The 19589-nt window shown below is 39.3% G+C and overlaps 1 protein-coding gene across 1 annotated transcript in view; it reads right to left on the bottom strand.

Moving 5' to 3' along the window:
• Nucleotides 1-492: 492 nt before the first annotated feature.
• The window catches only part of LOC118813393 (membrane-associated guanylate kinase, WW and PDZ domain-containing protein 1-like), a 195164-nt gene continuing 176067 nt past the window's right edge, over nt 493-19589 (bottom strand). The window contains 5 exon segments of the mRNA XM_036578708.1: nt 493-3715; nt 7401-7539; nt 9835-9978; nt 12047-12101; nt 12365-12452. Of these exon segments, the coding sequence (XP_036434601.1) occupies nt 2652-3715; nt 7401-7539; nt 9835-9978; nt 12047-12101; nt 12365-12452 (1490 nt within the window). The 3' untranslated portion in view covers nt 493-2651.

Raw genomic sequence — 19589 nt, 5'->3', positions numbered from 1 at the left:
AACCAAAAATATCCAGCCAACAGTGTCCTGTGACCACTGATAAAGGACTGGAGGATAACTGGCACAAACTGTGCAGCAGCAAATGAGCTACTGTCTCTGACTTTACATTTACAAGGTACACTGCTGTGTCTGATCCACTGGTACCGGCGCAACACACACTAACACCCCACCACCACATCAGTGTTACTGCAGTGCTGAGAATGATCCACCACCCAAATAATACCTGTGCTCTGTGGTGGTCCTGTGGGGGTCTTGACTGTTAAAACACAGGTAAAAAGCTGATAACAAAGTATACAGAGAAACAGATGGACTATACTCTGTAATTGTAGAACTACAAAGTGCACCTATATAGTAAGTGGAGCTGATAAAATGGAGAGAGTGCAGATATAAGGTACTTAATGTAGTGGTTGGTCAGTCTATACAACACAGTGCATAAAACCCTCATTACAAACATGAATTCTCCACAAAGAAATCAAAACCAGGTACAGAGAATTTGTGAATTTGTATGGAAAACTTTATTTGATAATAAAAATAGCATTCACAGACTTCTTTTTGATAGCTACATATACATTGCGATTCATCTGAAGGAGAAAAAAAAGCTTTACTGGATAAGTCAACATCTACTTGTACTTAGACTAATGTTATGTATAGCTTCATGAGTCAAATAAAGCTATGGACAATGTTGTATCTATATATGCATAGTGTTTCATAAAAAAGATTGGCCCATATACATGTACTGCTTTTCATCGACACAGAAAAAGCATTTAAGTCCAGATAACATTGCAGAGAGACCACAGACAGTATACAAGTGCTCCATAATAAAAAGGCAGGCTATGCATCACGAGAGATATTCAACCCCCTCCCCAAGAAAGGTCAGATCAACCCCATTCTCTTCCCCGGCCCCGAGAAAACGGATCAACGTTCGGTCCTCTCTGGTTTTCAAACATCTTTACACATGCCTGATTTGGAGTATAAATTACACATATTATCTATGACTCACAGCCTCCACCTGAGGAGTATAAACACACCGTATCGTGTTCCTCAAGGCGAAGGTCTCTCATAAATTCTCTTTTGTACAAGAAAAAGGCAACGGTCTCCTCTCTTCCGCAGGTTGCTAGTAATTACATACAGTAGTAAAAGTCTGTACACGAGATGGTGGCTGACAGGTTATTGGTTCGATACAGTACTATGAAGACGATGATGAAAACTTACTCTGCTTTGCCATCGTGCTTAGAGATCGCTTCATGTTGGTTCAACGTCATATACACAGGCACATACACGCGAAAAAAAACGAAAAAAAAAAAACATTAAAACACATTCATACGAAACACGCATAGTTTAGCCTTAATCATTCTCCAGTGCAAAGACACACAATGGCTCAGTTGAACAGATTGTACCAGATCATCTGCCGTGGTTCAGGCTTCTGTTACGTATCGTCTATGGCAGGCTCTAGTTATTTTTCAGGCCAGCACTGATTTAAAAGTGCTAAAGGGAGTCTAGAGACACTAAGAAATCTTTGTCAAGGCTTGAAAAACAATGGACGACCACAAAATTACTTCCTTGGGGCCTGAACACACAGGCGTCATTTACTCAGGTCAAGCTCTGTCAGCTGTTAATCCTGTCAGTTCTGTATTCTGTTCTTTCAGACTTGTAGACCAGACCTTCAGGATGATGGGTAATTTCTTTAGCTACCCCAGATACGATCTCTTTCCAATTGTTCCTGTGGTGATTACTGATGAATATCGTCTGGTTCAATACTTTCTGAATAACATAATGGATTCGAAACCTGCCGTTTTTTGTCTGGTGGGGAAGTCTGGGAAGAGGAGCGCTCTGCCCTTGTGCAGCAGTCCACAGCATTTTGCGCAAGAAAATTCAATACGATAATCATATACAGCAGATCAGGATCAAGCATCCAATTTCATTTAGGGAGGAGAAACCACGACAAGCGTCCTGTCGACTTCCTTTATGTGCCAATTCGTCAAAATAAATACACTTTAAATATATTACTTCATCAGACAGTAGCATCATAATTTGTGTTTTTTTTTAATTTTGCCTTCACTTGAGATGATCACGCACATATGTAAACACATGTATTCATCCAGAAAATGTACAAACAAACACTCAAGGCTTGTGCTCTGGTCTGCAAAAAACGCAGCTTTGAGGAATCGGGGACACACAGCACGCAAAAAAAATCAAATAAAACAATAAACAGTCCAAAAAAAGTTGAGCATCGTCTTCACACAGTTTTTCTGGTGCATGTTGAGGAAATCGAAAGAGAGTGGGGAGAGGAAGATTTAAAAAAAAAAACAAACAAACAAAAAACCTAGATCTCTCAACTGAACTGAGACATGGATTCGCACAAACCTCACTCTCCGATCAGCACAACACTGTAGAGATATAAAAAAAACGAACAAAATGAATAAAGTAGGCGCAAGATTGTTCCGCTGCTGTGTTTGTGGCTGAATTGTGGGAATCTCTGGCTTGGAAAATGTGCAATCAATCAATCAATCAATCAGTCAGTCAACCAATCACTCATTCAATCAATCAATCAACCATTCAACCCATCAGCTCGTTTAAAAAGGTGTGATGTCGTCAGTCGTCCAGCTCTGCGAGTGCTCGTGTGTGGGTGGAGTCTTGTGGCTTCCCCGCGCTCAAATGCTGAGGTCCGTGTGGTTTTCTTTGTAAAGCCGCCTCTTGGACTGAGGGTGCTGGGTAGGAGCTCTGCCCGCATTGGTCCCGTTTGCGCCGTTGGCCTTCAGCGCGTTGTAGTAGTCCTTCAGCCGGGGGGTGGCGGCTTCCTCCAGGAAACTGCTGTTACTGCTGCTGTCTGACTCCCTCCGGTAGCGTCTCTCCGGCGTGCCGTTGCTAATACTGTCACCGCGGCTGGAGGGAGAAACGTCCCGCAGCACGTTGCCGTTTTTCAGGCCTCGTTCAGGCGTGCGGCCGCGGGCCAGCGACAGTGCCTGGGCGTTGTTGGATCTGTCCGGAGTGGAAGAGAGGTAACCCTCCTCCCGTAGGTAATTCCTGCCCGGTGTGTGAGGCTCCCTCTGGGGACGCAAATGCCTGTCGGGCGTGGCGGCCTGTCGCAGCAGGACTTGGCTGGGCGCGCGAGAGTCCGGAGAATAGTCGCGCTGCCAGCGGTCTGCCCGCCGGTCCATGGACTTGGCCCTGCGGCGGTCCGGAGAGGAGTTGCGCTTGCGGCTGGGGGAACGGTCCAGAGAGCCACGGCGTGTCTGAGGCCTGCTTTGGCTCCCCCTTTCTGGGGAGTGTTCATGGCCTCTCCCCCGAAGGTCCCGGTCAGAGGACTTCTTCCCAAAGCCGCCCTCCTTCCTCAGCGTCTTGAAGAGTTTGGCGATGCCGCTTTCTGACTCCGATTTCTTGACTTTGCGGCGCAAGTTCTTTTTGTCGTTTTCGGGAGAAGGGGAGGGTGAGTGGGCGCGGGGGCCGGAGTGGTTGCTGTTATTCCAGGTGTGGTGGTGGTGGAGGTGGTGGGGGGCTTTGGGATAATGGGCGTAGTCTTTATATTCCTCCCTCCCTCGATCCCTCTCTCGTTCTCGCTCTCTCAGCCGCTGCTCCTGGGGCCAGGGTGGTGGATGGTATTCTGATGTGTAGCTGGACTCCGATGAGAGGTGAAATCGGCCGTTGGACGGCAGGGATCTCATTTCCGAAAGATTTTGTGGCCCGGGTGGGGCAGGGTACCCGTCATTGGGCCCGTCTGGAAAGAATCATGGAGAAAGTTGAAAAACATTGTCTTGATACAATCTTTAGGAGTAAATTACTTAGTTAGTAGTGGTAGTGACTCGTCTTTACCAAAGCCTATAAAAAAGTTGTACTACATGTTGTAAGCATGAACAACCTTGTCCAAAACAACCAAAGTACTCATAAACATGTATACATATTCTCAATAACAGCTAGTCAATCAACTAGCATGAAATGCAAAGATCATTTTGACAAAAGAAGAAATGTCTAATTGGTCATACATGCTTAAAACAAGATACATTTGGACTACATTAGGCGTTACAGTTGCCTCTGGTGTTACTCTGTTACAAAAGCATAACTTGGTAGCACACCAGAGGGTTGTTAGAATTTGGCTAAACTAGTGCTCCAGTAACACAAGTGATATCATTTTTAAACGTCAAACGTCGAAAAACAAAGTAAATTTCCTTTCACAAATCTGTCACAGACAAATAACAGAGGGTCCATGCAATACAGGAACATGCACTGAGCAAAGCCTTCTTTCTCACATAAACAACACAAATGCTTTTTTTTCCTCCACACTGGACTTCATACATGCATTCATGTATTCATCTACATATGTGCCAGTGGTGGACGAACCCATAAGAACAACAGAAGAACTTATGCCAACTGTCATGTAGCCTTCATATTATTAACTGGTTCCTAGGTTGCTAAGTTATTACCTAGATCTAACACCCTATATTGGCAGGCAAGACACACATTTAAAAACAGTCTCTATTAGCACTTTCCATCAGACAGTGTGGTACGGTTACGAACCTGTAATCACGCATTTTGTTGTCAAGTTGAATTTGGTTACCCTACTTAACAGGATGGCTGGCGGTCCAAAGCAAGGCATATGAGTGGTCCTAGAAACAGTGCTGACCATTGACTGATCAACTGTAATAGTCAAGTAGTCGTCAAATGTCATCACCAAATCAGATAGCTGCAATTGAGTTGCGTTTATTTACAATTTATATTGATCCAATTCAGCATCTCATTTTTTTCCAGAATATATCATGTTATCAAATTTAAGCTTACATTAATATTGTAATCTTAATAATAAGTTAATGGCTTACACTGCTACTGTATGCTAAAAAGAATGCCTTACAAACCTGACACAGCTTGTTTTTATTGGACATTTTCAGAAGAGCACATTTCCAAAAAGAATACTTACTATTTTGTATTTTTATGGACTTACATACATTGCAGTTAAAGTGCATTTCACATTAAACCACTGTCAATGACTTTGTTTACATCGTAAAGGTTTAATTATGCAGAAATTTAGAAAAATTAGAATTCCTGTTAAACCTTCTGGTCCTTCATATCATGTGTAAAAGGCACAACATTTAAAAACTAAAAACAATGTGCCTCACGACTTGAACACCATAATTACAGTATTATTACAGTATGTAAATACAAAATTGTATATTGATATTCACCAGTATAGATTATATATTGCCAAGGACTACTACAGTTAAAAAAATAGCTAGTCCAAATTTGTCTGTGACTCTTCAGATAAAACCAAACACAGTTAAAGGTTATTTAGAGCTTGAAACTCCTCCACTGTTGCTACTGTTGTTTGTGTTTCCTATTAACACAAGTGTCAAGCGGGAAATCCTGCCTTCCCAACAGAACCTCCTAAGAACTCATCCTACTTTCATGAAAACCATAATATAACAAGAAATGGACACAGGTACTCAAGCAGGTTCTGGATTTGGATTAGCTGCATTCCGTGCTGTGCTGCACTGTCTGGTGGAAAAACTCTATACAGCCACATTGCCACATAACATGCTTACAGTTCAGCCTGGTGGTCTAGTTGTCTGAAATGAAATAAGCACTTTTGCTCTTAATGATTAAAGATCAAGGTCTGCATTTTACAAGAATGTGGACTAAAAAGTACATGTAGATGTACACTTAACATCTACAGTCACGCTCATAGTAGCTTCATTGATGGGGCTTAAAGCTGTCAGTCAAAATGGTTTGTCCCCTTAAACCGCTTTAACCCCTTCAAGACTTTAACTACACACTTTATTTATAAGCCTTATAATTAGTGAATAATTTACTGTAGTTTCTGGATAATAAAACTGACTAATAACTGAATAGTATGCCTGAGTTTAAGGTGTTAAATTAGCAAACTACTTATAATAAAAATAAAGCTATACATGGGCAGTTTCAACATGGAAAAATTAGGCATGGACATGGGGCTTTTACACATCTATGACTGTGAACTGCTAAAGGGGTATTCCAGCCTAGATATTTAATGTTGTCATGTTATGTAATATTCTGTATAGCATTGGATCCCTCAGCCTCAATGGTTTGACAGAATTCACAATTTTGTATCCTTTTTCTGTTTTACTTTATAACTACATTATACAACCATTGGGAATCCCCCTAACTTGAAATGAAGAAACTCACTGAGGTAGAGGCTAATGTATACAGACGTCACACTCAGCTTCCTAGCAGTAACGTTAGCTATCACACTTCCTTCTGCATTTGTCAGATAGTGGCAAAAATAATTAAAGCAGATTGACATCCAACTCAAAGCACTTGTTTTTTAAAAGTTCCCTTCCACCTTCAAGACATCAGAAGGGGGTTTTCCTGGGAAAATCTCACTTTCAGGACTATCATTGCACCACAGTAGGAGACAAGTGAGCATGTTTAGAACAGATGTAGCAATGGTTCTATTTTTCATTTTGACTGGAATGCCCCTTTAAGTTCACTAAAGTAGCTAACTAGTTAGCGTAATGTGTGGTGACAAGATTACACAGGATTATAAAGAAGGTCTAAGTCGTTCATATAAGCTGTTAGGCTACTGTATGTGTCATACATACAGTACTTACATAAACGTACGTCAACAAAGTTGTTACACAAGCCATGTAACAGAAGACAACAGTCTGAAAGAGGAGCACAGCAACAAACTGACAACATCAACCACATCTTCACCAGTCGCGCTCAAGCGTTTCAGTAACATGCACATCTGAGGTGAGACTCTTAAGTGTAAGGGTACAGATCCATGCTTCTTCATGGATCCCGGTGCAGGTTCAGAGTCAGCGCAGTGTACTATGAGTAACGTGGATTCACAGTGGCGTGATGAAAGCGTAGCAGAGGTGAGGTAGCAAGGAGTGGGTCTGGGATGGTGTGAGCAAAGTTCACAGGCTTTAACAGGGCTTAGGGAGAATTCACAAATACGAATGACGCTCTACAAACCGTGGTTTGGTTTTGGCCCATTAGGTAGAAGCAAGGCTCTCCCAACTTATCATTCCTTAGACAAGCAGCGAGATGGGGAGCCATCATCGCTGAGGCAGGATGAGCAAGAGCCCACCAGGAAAGAGAAAGAGAGAGATAAAAACAAGAACAGAAAATAAAGAGAGGAGAGAGATGTTTAGATCGTCAGCATGGACAGAGAAAGGAGAGACGTTCATTTTTAGACTTATTTACACCAGAGTCGTCTGAAGATTGTTCGCATAAAATAGCCCAAGTCTTAAACGAATGTTGAAAATAAGGATTAAAAACAGCAAAACATTAGGGCTCTGACAGAAAGGAGAACAGCTCAGTATAGGAGATATTAGGAAATCATGATGTGAGGTAGAATAGAGAAATTCGAGAGCAGATGATCTTTATAAACTGATACAATAGAGGAGATATGAAGGTCTAGCTGTACCCACCATATTCTGGCACAGAGCCATCTCCTCTCTTCAAGACGAGTCTCGCCCGTCGGCCGCCGTTCTTGATGAGCTCGATGGCACGGGAATGCTTCATATTCTTAGTGCTCTCTCCATTAATCTCCAAAATCTCGTCTCCTACCTGAAAGCGAGAAGATTGAATCCATACTGTAAATCACAGCTTTTCTGGGGGGTGAGGTGCAATTGGAAGCTGAAACTTTTCGCAAGGTGCGCAGTAATAAATCATTAAACACTAGTTCTCTCCAAACACCACTGGGTACATTGAGCATTCTGACGGTGCTCTGGAACTTACAGGGGAATTCCAGTGATTTAAAAAAAAAACTCTGCATAACTAAATCATTTGAAGTTTGATGAGTGGTTTGATGTGAAACGGTGAAACTTATTGACTCTGATTTTATTTGCAGTGGTGGTGATAGGAACCAGGGATCGAGATGCCCACAGCACAAATATAGACATTTCATTTTCTATCCAAAACCACCAGTGAACCCACCTAAGTTTTAATAACAGTTAAATAGCCTGCAAAATGAGTTTTATCAATTTCACAGACTAATCATTTCTTTCATATAATAACTTTCTGTAAGCTCACTGGCATTAAACAAGTCAGATGTCTGGATCCTATCGCCAAAATTCTTGACAATTCTAACCTGAAACGTTCCTCTAGAAAGGTGTTCTGTTTGCATCTCACAACTAAAAAATCTGTGGAATTCCCCTTTAATGGGTTAATATGGTCTAAATGGTTTATATTGTAGTATACAAATGTTGTATAATTAAAAAATAATGCATTAAATTGACCTAATTTAAATGTGTGACTGACTTCCACATGGTTAAAAATACATTATGTCAACACAACTACTGCCAAAAGTGAGTAAACTGAAAGACAAAACTGTGTTGGCTTAATATATTTTACTCATGTGGAAATGATACACAGGTAAATCCAATGTATTTCTTTCTTCAGCCTAGAAAATGCTCTACTCACTACTCTGGCAACTACCAAGTTACAGGTTGGAGACCACTGGTGTAAATGATTAATTAACATGACAGTATTAATGCATGTTATTCCCACTGTTGAACATAATTGGCTCACTCTCAAATGTGTAAACAGAAGGAAGAAAGACTCATGAAAAACAGGGCAAAGGCTGCTGTACAGATAGCATGTACAGATGAAGTATGTGTATTACATTTCTCCACCCACACTGTTAAATAGTAGATGCTGGATTTTATTTCTAAGAGAATATGTGATTAATAAACTCAGACGAGCATGACGATAACAGCAATTTCAATTCAGCTCGTGGACACTGCACACACTGTTCTATTTTAGCTTGACTATCAGGTCACAGATCAATTTTTGGGATCTGCAACAAACCACTAAGTGCACCTGTGACTACAGTTTGTAGTGTGAACAGTTCAACAGCATGATTTTCCCACTCTGCGGTGATATTTTCAAGCATGTGCGCCTCAATGACAAATAGTAGGAACAGTGATGGGCAGTAGCCAATGCTAGTGCGACAGAAAACTCTCAGGGAGTGAAGAGTGAGCAACCAAAGCAGTAACAAACATGGCAACAGTGATCTTGAAGAAAAGATGCATGAATATTGACCTGGGCTGCTGCTCAGTGCTACTACAGCTGAGCTTGACCACTGCACCCCCCCCCGCCCCCTGCTCCTTTCATGTTTATCTCATTTATCACCAGAACTTCTCACAGTGAAATGCTGATGTTAATCTCCTCTTTTCTCCTAAGGGGGGTTTAGGAGAACAATTCAGAAATCAGTGATCCTTCATTAATATAATACTGAGATCTGCTTTGTTTCTCTGAGACAACCTTAAGAAAGATTTTTTTTTCCTCTGGGGGAAGATTACTGGAGAGTACTCATGGAGAGAGGTCCATCTCTCAGGGCATTTTAGTTATCTGTCCCGAAAATGCATTGTTAAGTGTTGCTCAATTGCTGCATGTGAGCAGAGATCAGTGTTTTTCTCACTGGGTCGGGAGTAAAGTGAGTGGGAACATTTCAAACTTGATGAATGCATTTAATAAAAACTTCTGTTTTTCTACAGAGAAGGAAGGGAAAAGCTGTTAGCTGTGTGCAAAGGTTTGAGTGTCCCTCGTTGATTTTCTTCTAAGTGAAAATAAGTTCATATATCCTCTCTGAGGAAACACTTCTGCACATTTTAATGCATAATTCTGGTTTATGTGCTGAATTTAAAACACTGTACATAAAATGTGGCCTGTGCAAAAGTTATGGCATAACTCTGCTGAACTTTTTCAAGTATTTTCACACATTGCCATTATTGTTGGTGTCTGCTGCCCGTCAGCGTGTTGTTCTTGTTGAATTCAGTGGTAAGAGGTGCACTGTTGATGGACACCAAAACATCCTTTTGAACATGGCCTTGTGCAGCTCAGTGTGAAATCCTGTCTTACCCTCATCTTGCCATTCCTCACTGCAGCTCCGTCTTCTGCCAGTCTCAGCACGTACAAGTCCATGTTATACTCCTTCCCTCCTCGCAGACTGAAGCCAAAGCCTTTACTGTCTCTCTCCAGATCCACAGAGTAAAACTCAGCATCCTGCATTTACACACACACACAGAAACAAACAAAAAGTTAACAGAAAAGTGAAGAAACACATTAGAAACTATGGATGCAATTTCAACAGCACAGCTAGAGGAACACTTCAAAATTACACCTTGTAGGCAAGGTCAAGTATCTTCTCTATAGGAGGAAGACTGAAGGAAACCGCAGAATCTTAATTCAGTTCTCACTAGTTGAAATCAACAGACTGACTGAAGTGTAATACATTTCACACTCCACTTTAAACTTTCATTGAGCCTGGAAAGCTAGAGTCCAGATGTCATTAAGGGCTGGCTCTTAAAAAGAATACAATCGATCACTCCGGTGGAACTCTGGTCATGAATGTTTAAGTGTGACTCAACACAGCCAAGAACATGGGCAGAATTCATTTCTACAGCTGACACACTGTAACTCTGTACCCAACTACATCAACCACTACAGGTTTTTGTTCTGTGACCCAGATTCACATACTGTGTTCAAATGCACGGAGTCCAAGATAAGGCAGGTTTTACAAACAGTGCTGACACAAACTCAGCGTGACTCATCAGAACAGCCTCTAAAATTCATATAATATGATATAATTTTAAGACCATTCAGCTAAACCTTTACTGATTTAAGTCATTTTTTGGAGCCTTCAAATCCTAATGATTAACTGGTCAACCACCAACCAACAAAGACATACATGCTAAAGACATACAAGTTAAAAAGTTATTTGTAATAAACAACTGATAATTGAATATGCAAGTTTTTCTTTCAATTTGAGGCTCGTTTTAAATTTTATGCATGAAGGTGCAAGAGCGCAACCTGCTCTGGTAGCCCTACTTAGTGATGCACACATAACTCCACTTAATTTTAAATAACAACAATACAGCAATATGGCATCCTGAGCAGAGAATGAAGTCATGCCTCCTCTGTGTGTGCTGTAATCTGAGCTTCTCTGTTTTTTGTTTTCATAGCGGCTCGCATGCATGTTAGTCCCGCCCTGTGAACACGTCAGCCCTTCCCATGCTTTGTTTTGCCCTCCCTAGATAGTGACCACCTGCACAGCAGGGCATGCACAATTTAAGGTGGAACGGGAACATTCGAATAAGAAGCTGGTGAAAAAGAAGCTGACTTTAGCTTCACTGAGCGTTGAAATGCACAGAAAGGGATGAGTGGGTTGCTCCTGCTGGACAGGTGGGTAACATTAACTCATTTTTGCTGTTTCACAGAAACTTATGTTTATAATAGCAACTGGTTAGCTTCACAGCAGCAACTGTAGCGATATTTTGCTAACCCACTACCGAGCTAACCTTAGCTACATTACTTGCTGTGTCGTTGTTCGCTCTAATGTTATATCATGGTGTGTGTACAAGGTTTGCAAAGCGTTTTATGGCCACAAAAATCTAAAAAGGCATTAAGAATTTATGAATGGCAAGATTAATTTATGCAAGCACAACCTGCTTAAACAAGAATGCACAATACAAAACTGTAGGCTGTATTTTAGATATTTTAGATTGTAAACATCTAAAATACAGTCTTTGTAAAATGAATAGAGCACATTGTTCTGTAATTTTCCTCTACTTTGTTTAGGAACATTAGGTTGCTGTTGGAATGCAAGAATGGAGATGTTATTAAACCATTTCTGAGCCTTGTCTAGATCACTAAACAACTACATGTGTCATTAAAAACAGATCGATTTTAAAGAGCATGTAAACAACAACAAGCGTAGCTGACTAGATGTTATCCTATTACACCATTCAATTTTCCAATTCCTCTTCCCTCTTCTTTGTACACAGGTTATTTTTGTAGGCATTTAATTGACAAAAATGCACTCAGTTTTTCCAGAGTCCTTTTCAAATACTGCAATGCTGTTTGTTTGAACTTGCTCACAAACTTTAGAAAAACAAAATACTGTCATACACATCATGTATTGGTTAAAAAGGATTTCAAATATCTAATGTTACATTTTTGCTGTTAAAAGCTGCTCTTCTTGGAGTTTTGGAGAGCTTAGATGTCAGAGAAACTTTAAACAGAGCTAAAAGACATGCACAGCGAAGTGGCATATGTAGAATGCAGCTCTTACCTGATTGGAGGTTTGTGTTGCAGGTGGGGGCGGCGCCTGTTTTGATTTGTTGTTCCTGAGGGAGAATAAAGATGGATGACTACAAACACAACCCTAATGCTGTCGATCTGTCAGCCTGTCAAAATGGAACAGAAATATCCCCAGCAGTGCGTCAAAAAAGATTGAGTGGGGTGGATTACGTTTCTTGTTCTGTAGACGCCAATGTGATTTGCTTCAGAAAGAGGGTGAACCAAATTCAGCAGGGGTTTCAGGCTCCGTGTTCTGCAAATGAATATTTATTTGCGTGTAAGCGCTGACGTGTGAGTTTGTGTCACTCACCTGGGCTCGCTGCTGCTCTGAGGCGTGTGTGTGGTGGTGATGGTGGCTATCTTCTCGGCATTGGTCAATAGAGAGGCGTTTGAAGACTCTGTTTGGACAGAGAGAGGCGGGGTCAGCAAAACATTCAGCATGTTTCGTGAGGTTAATTAAATACTGTTTGCAGACTATAGGAAATTGGATGGAAGGTAGTGTCTGATGATTGAAAGAAAAAGTTTGAGGTTCACTCTTGTTTGTCATGCCATTCGACTCATGAAATTCAAAGGTGGGCCGAACCTTGAATTTCAGTGTGGGCAAGGGGGCTACAACTAATTAGTAATCATAATTATAAGACACTTACTGAGCACTGACTTCAGAACAGGAAAAAATATAAACTGCTATCTTTTGCTTTGCATACAGAAGCAAAAATGTCATGATTCAAGTGAAGAGCCAAGCAAAGCTACACGAGAGCGAACATGTATGCCAAAAAAATATTCTGAGCATCTATGCTAAAAATGTTAGAATTAGCTACATAGCTTACAAACATATCAACATTACTCAGTACTGCCCTCTAAACATGTAAGAGCACCAAGTCAGAGGTCAGGATTTTTTTGTTTTCATAAGCCAGCTGATATCTCAATGAATGCATTTACTGCTTCCATTTATTTACCTCACCATACTGCAATTCACATTCTGCTTGCTGTAGAAATCTAACAACTGTGAAAAAGTACTGTAGTCATCAAAAAATTGCATTTAGGCGATCAGTAATGTGACAGGCCTACCTAAAGCACCTCGTGTATGTTACTTTTTGTGTATTGTGATTTTTTTCTATTTTTTTTTGTTAGAACTTCTGCTGGCGCCAAGAGAAAATTGCTGTACATCTTTTACTTGGCAAATAAAAAGAATCTTATAGTAGTTCTGGCTAAAAAGCAGAAGCAGTCTGTTCTATTTGTTGCTGGTTTTTGAGACAGACTTGTTTATGAACCTCTGGTCTGCGTGTGGAATAAAGCTTGTCTACAGATACTACCAGCATCTCCTGAACTTACACTTATCTTCTGCTCTTGTTTCTACTGCCTCACTCCCCCTGTGCCTATTGTCTCTTCCATTCCATCTTCTTTCTTCCTTCCATTCCTTCTTTCTGTCTTTCTCTTTTAAATTCCCACTACTGCAATTACTGCAATCTTTTCCCTTCCCTCCCTACTATCTCTCTCTCTCTTTTCCATTCTCACTATCCAGTATTGCAATTTCCTTCTTTCCTTCCTTCCGTCTTTCTCACTCTCTCTCTCTCTCTCTCTCTCTCTCTCTCTCTCTCTCTCTCTCTCTCCTCCATTATGCCATCTTGCTCGTGCCATCTTCTCCTCATCTCTTTCCCTCTCTCACTGCCTCTCTCTCAGTATTCTCCTGTGGTGATGGGGTAAAAATAGCTGCTCCTGTCGTAGTCTTTAACACAAACTGCCATCCTCCTTGCGTGTGTGTATATCTGTGTGTGTGTGTATGTGTAAAAGACCACCAGGCAGCCAGCAATCCTGCCTTTAAAATTCTCCCCCCTTTTCTTTCAGAGCAGCACGCGCCTTTTCCTCCTTCTCACGGAAACATTTATGAACCGCATGGTTGGTCGACCTGGCACAAAGCAGCTCTGATTGGTCTGCCGATGATTCCTTTCAGCCAATCACCAGACTTCAGTGTCTACTGTTGCATGGATGTTTAAGATGAGCCTACATTTCTTCTCCCACAAATGCAATTCTGTCCATATTGTTGCTTCATTCATATTAATAAGCATGACACCTTGCTGGTGCACCATCAGCCGATTCCATTCAATGCATGTGCTGCCAGTTCTAGATACTTCTGTCAGCAATAAGACTGACAAATATCCCCTCTCATTAAATGACTATAGAGCCTCTGAATGTTAGACACAGGCTAGTAAAGTAGTAAAGTAGGTTTGTGCAATAGGACATCAGAATGGTTTGCACCACACAAACTAATTTTAACCCTCTATTGCATGAATTATTACTTAAGCATGATAAAAAATGTTTTAATGTGTTTTAGTTATTTAAATGTGCTTAAATAATGGAAATATTCAAGCATATATATATATATATATATATATACATATATATATATATATATATATTTAAAGTGTTGTATTTGGTAAATTGTAGCACAGCACCATAAAATCTAAAGACTCAATATTTACAAATAAAATAAATACAATTTCAATTGGTATTTGCAATGTATGGTAATAACAACATCATAATAAAAATTCCTGGTCATGTGATGTCAAAGTATTTGTCCTTTCAAAGTAAAAGACCCTTTTTCACAAATAAATAGGTAAACACAGACTTCATATTACTGCTTTTTAGTAAACTTTAAATTCAAACAATTCCAACAATTACAATTGTTTACAATCTAAATTACAATCTAAATTTTACTAAAAAGCAGTAATATGAAGTCTGTGTTTACCTATTTATTTGTGAAAAAGGGTCTTTACTTTTACTTTAAAAGGACACATACTTTGACATCACATGACCAGGAATTCTTATTATGATGTTGTTATTACCATACATTGCAAATACCAATTGAAACTGTATTAATTTCCAATATTTGTAAATGTTTTAGAGAAAAAATTGTTTTTATGGTAGATACAATAACAGAGGTAGGTATAGAGCTCATGGCTCTAAATAGAACCACTGCTTTTGCAAAAAAAATTGAAGAACCACCTTTTTAAGTGTTTATGCTGCTGTTGGATCAGTCAGCCATAAATTGTCTTTTAAAGATGCTGCATATTCAGTTGTCACAAGGAAATATAAAAGATTAAACAGACAATGGCTAGAATGTCTTCAGTTTTATTTAGTTTAACTTGTATTCATTGTTTACTTCTATACTGGATATTTTTCCATGAAAAAATATCAGTGCAAGCTTCAGTCATGTTTCCATTGCAGCAGGTTTATAGATTGGTTCTGAACATGTTATGCATGTTAAGCATTAGTCAGTTGTTACTAGTTAAGACACAACCTATGAATTTAGTAAAATGATAACTACTGTTAATTAAGGACTTAGTAAAAGAACAAGACAACAAGAACTAGTAGTGGGCAGTATGGCCAAAAATTTATATCATGGTAAAATTAAAATTTCTGTTTTGGTTTATATCATAGTTTATATATATTTTTTCAAATAAAACAATTTTAAATACTATAGTAAATCTATTTTGTAGGTTAACATTAACAGGCTTATTTTTTTTTGATGTCCCTTCACAAATATTTTTTATCAGCATATCAATATAAACCTGCTTTTTTATTGTGCAAACCAGCAAAACCAAAACTGAAAATATATATACAAACCTAAGCCAATACTGTCTTGACCTTCCTTTAAATGCCATTATGCTGTTGATTACATGTGTTTTAGGAATGAATTGTACTGTGATAGTAATGTAAATTGATAGGCATGACTGCACTGCTCAGCCTGCATGGACCAGCCAGTTACTGTCCACACTGTAAACAGCTAAATTAACATGGGATATTTTCACTCTTCAGTGAAGCTTTCTCAAGCCTAATGGTTATTATTAACAGGCAGCACAGAGTAATAGCTGGTTGTGGATGTAGGGCAGAGATGGATGATGGATGCAGGTAGATAAGAACATGATGCTCTATAAATAAATAAAGCAGTTAACCACAGAAGCCCAAGGGCGTTCCTAAAGCACTACTGTACTGAACTGGGGTCTGTTTTTCATGGCAGTTTCTTGTACACTATGAAGGATCCTGGTTTACTTCAGGAAGCACATTCTGCTGTGTATATTTCATTAATTAAAATGCTGCTTTGTGACAAGTGAAGTACTACGTCACAGATGGGACAGGTTTGCTCAATATTTTCAAAAAATGATCATGAGTAAGTGGTTGAATGGATGAGGAGACCTAAGTTTTATAAATTGGTGGTATGATTTGGTGGTATATACCTAGCGGCCACTTTATTAGAAATAACTACTTTGTATGTCCGTCTTGCTAGTGTATGGTTAGTGACTGCAGCCCATCTGTTAATGCATAAGTTTTAGCCATTCTGTAGCTTAGGGCTGGGCAATATGAAATTAAATATGGCACTGCTGGTTCTTTTTCTCTGTTCCAACTTATCAAACCTCATAAAAATGTATATCACACATCATGAAAATGAACTATTGTGTTGTTATATATTTGCCACATTGCCCAACCTTGCCCTAGCCCTTCATCAGCAGCCAGTTTCTGGACACAGAACCTCTGTTGGTTGGACATTTTTTTGGGTGGTATAATTAGGTGTAACATTAGGAACACTACATGCAGTGTCGCCGTAAGATAATCCCCAAAGATGATAAACTCCTTTTTTTTGTCTCTTAGTGGTTAACGTTTGTAATCACACCGGCTTTCCTTTTTAAAGATCCACAGATCTTGCTAAACTCTATGCAAATGAACTATGACTATGGTCAAGCGACCATAAATGATTGGCTCAAACTAAATCCTTGGACCAAATCTAGACACAGGAGTCTGGTGTCACCAATCTCTACTTGCTTTTTCTTACTATCAGCATTCATTCCTATTCTCAGTAGTATAGTATTTTTGACCTGGGAGATGGCATTCCCTTGTATCCCCCCATAAATCAAGACCTCTCAAATTAGCCATGAAACTGACACAGCCAAAAACCCCAGCCACACTGCTGTGCCTGATACACTTATACCAGCATGACACACAATAGTATGTCAGTAGCAGTTCAGAAACTGACCACGATCTGTAACTGTACACTGGTGGACATAAGATAGCTCGGGGATGTCCAAAGTCCGGCCCTGGGGCCAAAATCAGCCCGCGGACAGATTTTAATTGGCTGTTTAAGAATGTGTTATAAGTGGCCTGCTAGATGCAGTACATTGCTGTTTTTCCTTTCACCTGATGGTGGCAGCACTACTGTGACCTTACAGTGTAACGCGCTGCACTGTGGTAATGACACTAGCTAAAGTTTAAGAGCTTTTCTTCTCTGACTAGACCTGCATCTTAGTTTACTGAACTTTATTTAGCCAAGACTACATATAATTTGTATAATTTTTACCAAGAGATATTTTCAATTATTTGTGAATAATGTTTCGTCCCTTAGGTATTTTGACATGGTACAATCTGGCCCTTTTTAAAAAAAAGTTTGGACACCCCTGAAGTAGGTGCACTGAGTAGAAGTACGAGGTATGAGTCAGTAATAAAGTAGCATGTAAGAATAAGTCAATGTTTTTAGAAGTTCAGGATAACACTGTATTGTAATTCCGTCCTTGTTTATGGAATACAACCAATGGTGCTGAGTAATTATCCATCGCAAACCAACAATTAGCTCAGTTTTGTCTGCTGTCTGACAATGTCATCCGCTAACAAATCTTAGCTGCCAAGTCTAATGGCTTCTTTGATCAGTTCCATTGCTTTATGTTGTCATGGCAATAAGCAACAGTCACCATAATGCAACTGTTGTTGTTATAGCGATGCATTGTTATAGTAATGACAGTTGTTGTTATGGTGATGAATACAGGTCACTGGGAGGGCAAAAGCAGGCCCTGTCTTAAACACAGCAAGCTCATGAATAAAACAACACATTTGAATAACAGACTTTGGTTACACACAACACACAAACACGCTGATGCAGACAGTCGCTCACACACACATTCCAGCCCACATGTTTGCACTCTCCCTCATGCACATCTCTTGGGAGGCTCACACACACAAGTCCTTGGGCACACATACATTCACACTGCACACACAGTTCCTTTTTGCAGCTTATTCAGCCATAAGACATGAAAATACACATTCATTAAGCACTACAATACTGCTCACTGTATTGCTTGTGTCATATTAATATTTGCTGTTATTATATTCAGAAATAACACATATAATGTAGATTGAAATACTACAGGCTATACACCAGAAGGTATATTAAGATGTTTTGTTCGATATTTCAAGTTGTTGGGAAAGAGCACGAAGTCACAAAATGATACGGGTGAGTCAGAATTTTTCAATATTTGTTATGAAAAAGTAAAAAAACTATAGGATAGTTAGTAAATGAGAGTTTATCAATTCACTTGATCACTTATCCACAACGAGGCAGTGCAGAACCTGCTTCTTACATTTTGGTCAGAGGTTTTAATCTGCTTTAGTCCATAGAAGGACAGAAAGACTACCGCAGCCAGCTAACTACGAGAAGTTCCACTGGAAGATCACCGCTATAACACAGCTATATCACAGAAAAGTGACGATAAACAACAACCGTTCATATTATACTCTCTAATTTATTCATTGTAGCCATTTTCATTAGGCAAAGGCTGAAAATCCACATTAAATATACTGTACGTATTTTTGTTAAATAATCTATACATATTTTAAAAATAGCTGTTATTTTAGCAATTATTTTCAGTGCAATGCAGCCCTGCTCCCCATGGTTATAGGGAACTATTCCATGTTGTTAGTGATGCCACACCTCTGCAAAGACATCTACATAACCATATATATATGGAGAGGCTAAAGTTACGTTACTATAGCATGGCTGAAGTCACACTGCCATAGCATTACATAAAATTCTTACATAATATTCTGACTGAATGGCCTTCTTATTCCCTTAATTTTCTTATTCTTATAATATTCTATTAGATATATCAGCTAGATATCATATATGTACTGATGATTTTATCAAGGTGATTTTATTAGGCAAGATATAATTTGCATCACTTGGGAACCCAGAAAAAATGTGCATCTAGGAAGCGCCATTCCTGTCTTTTGCCTTGGGGCCCACAATCACTAAATCAGGCTCGCGATATTACTTTCAGTGAAAGGTGAAAACAGATGCGTAGCTTTTGTCTTTTCATTATAAATACTTTATATTCACTTCCTTTCTTTGTCTAAATCATGAAGTCATTAGGTCTGGGTTTAATATAGTACACTGATAGTAAGATGCAAAGGTTTTGGAGGGTCTTTTTCCAAATATTTTTCAAATGAGACCTCATAAATACAAATATCACATTAACTGAAATTAAATGATAACCAAAATACTGTAATTATCTATTTATAGTAGTTTCTTGTCAAATAAACTGTCTAGAGATTGAATCACATTTCACATGCAAGGTATACTGAATGTACATTTTACTATAATTTTAATTTAAACTCTTTGTTATATAGCTTTATATAGCTTTCTTAATTACTCAGGAATCTACAGCTTTTTTACATTTACTTGCAATAAATTCTCACACACTCACACACACTCA

This window comes from Colossoma macropomum, unplaced genomic scaffold, assembly GCF_904425465.1.
Source record: "Colossoma macropomum unplaced genomic scaffold, Colossoma_macropomum, whole genome shotgun sequence".
NCBI classification, from domain to species: domain Eukaryota; kingdom Metazoa; phylum Chordata; class Actinopteri; order Characiformes; family Serrasalmidae; genus Colossoma; species Colossoma macropomum.
The sequence above is the reverse complement of the archived record's forward strand: the minus strand, read 5'-3'. Positions and strand labels throughout refer to the sequence as shown.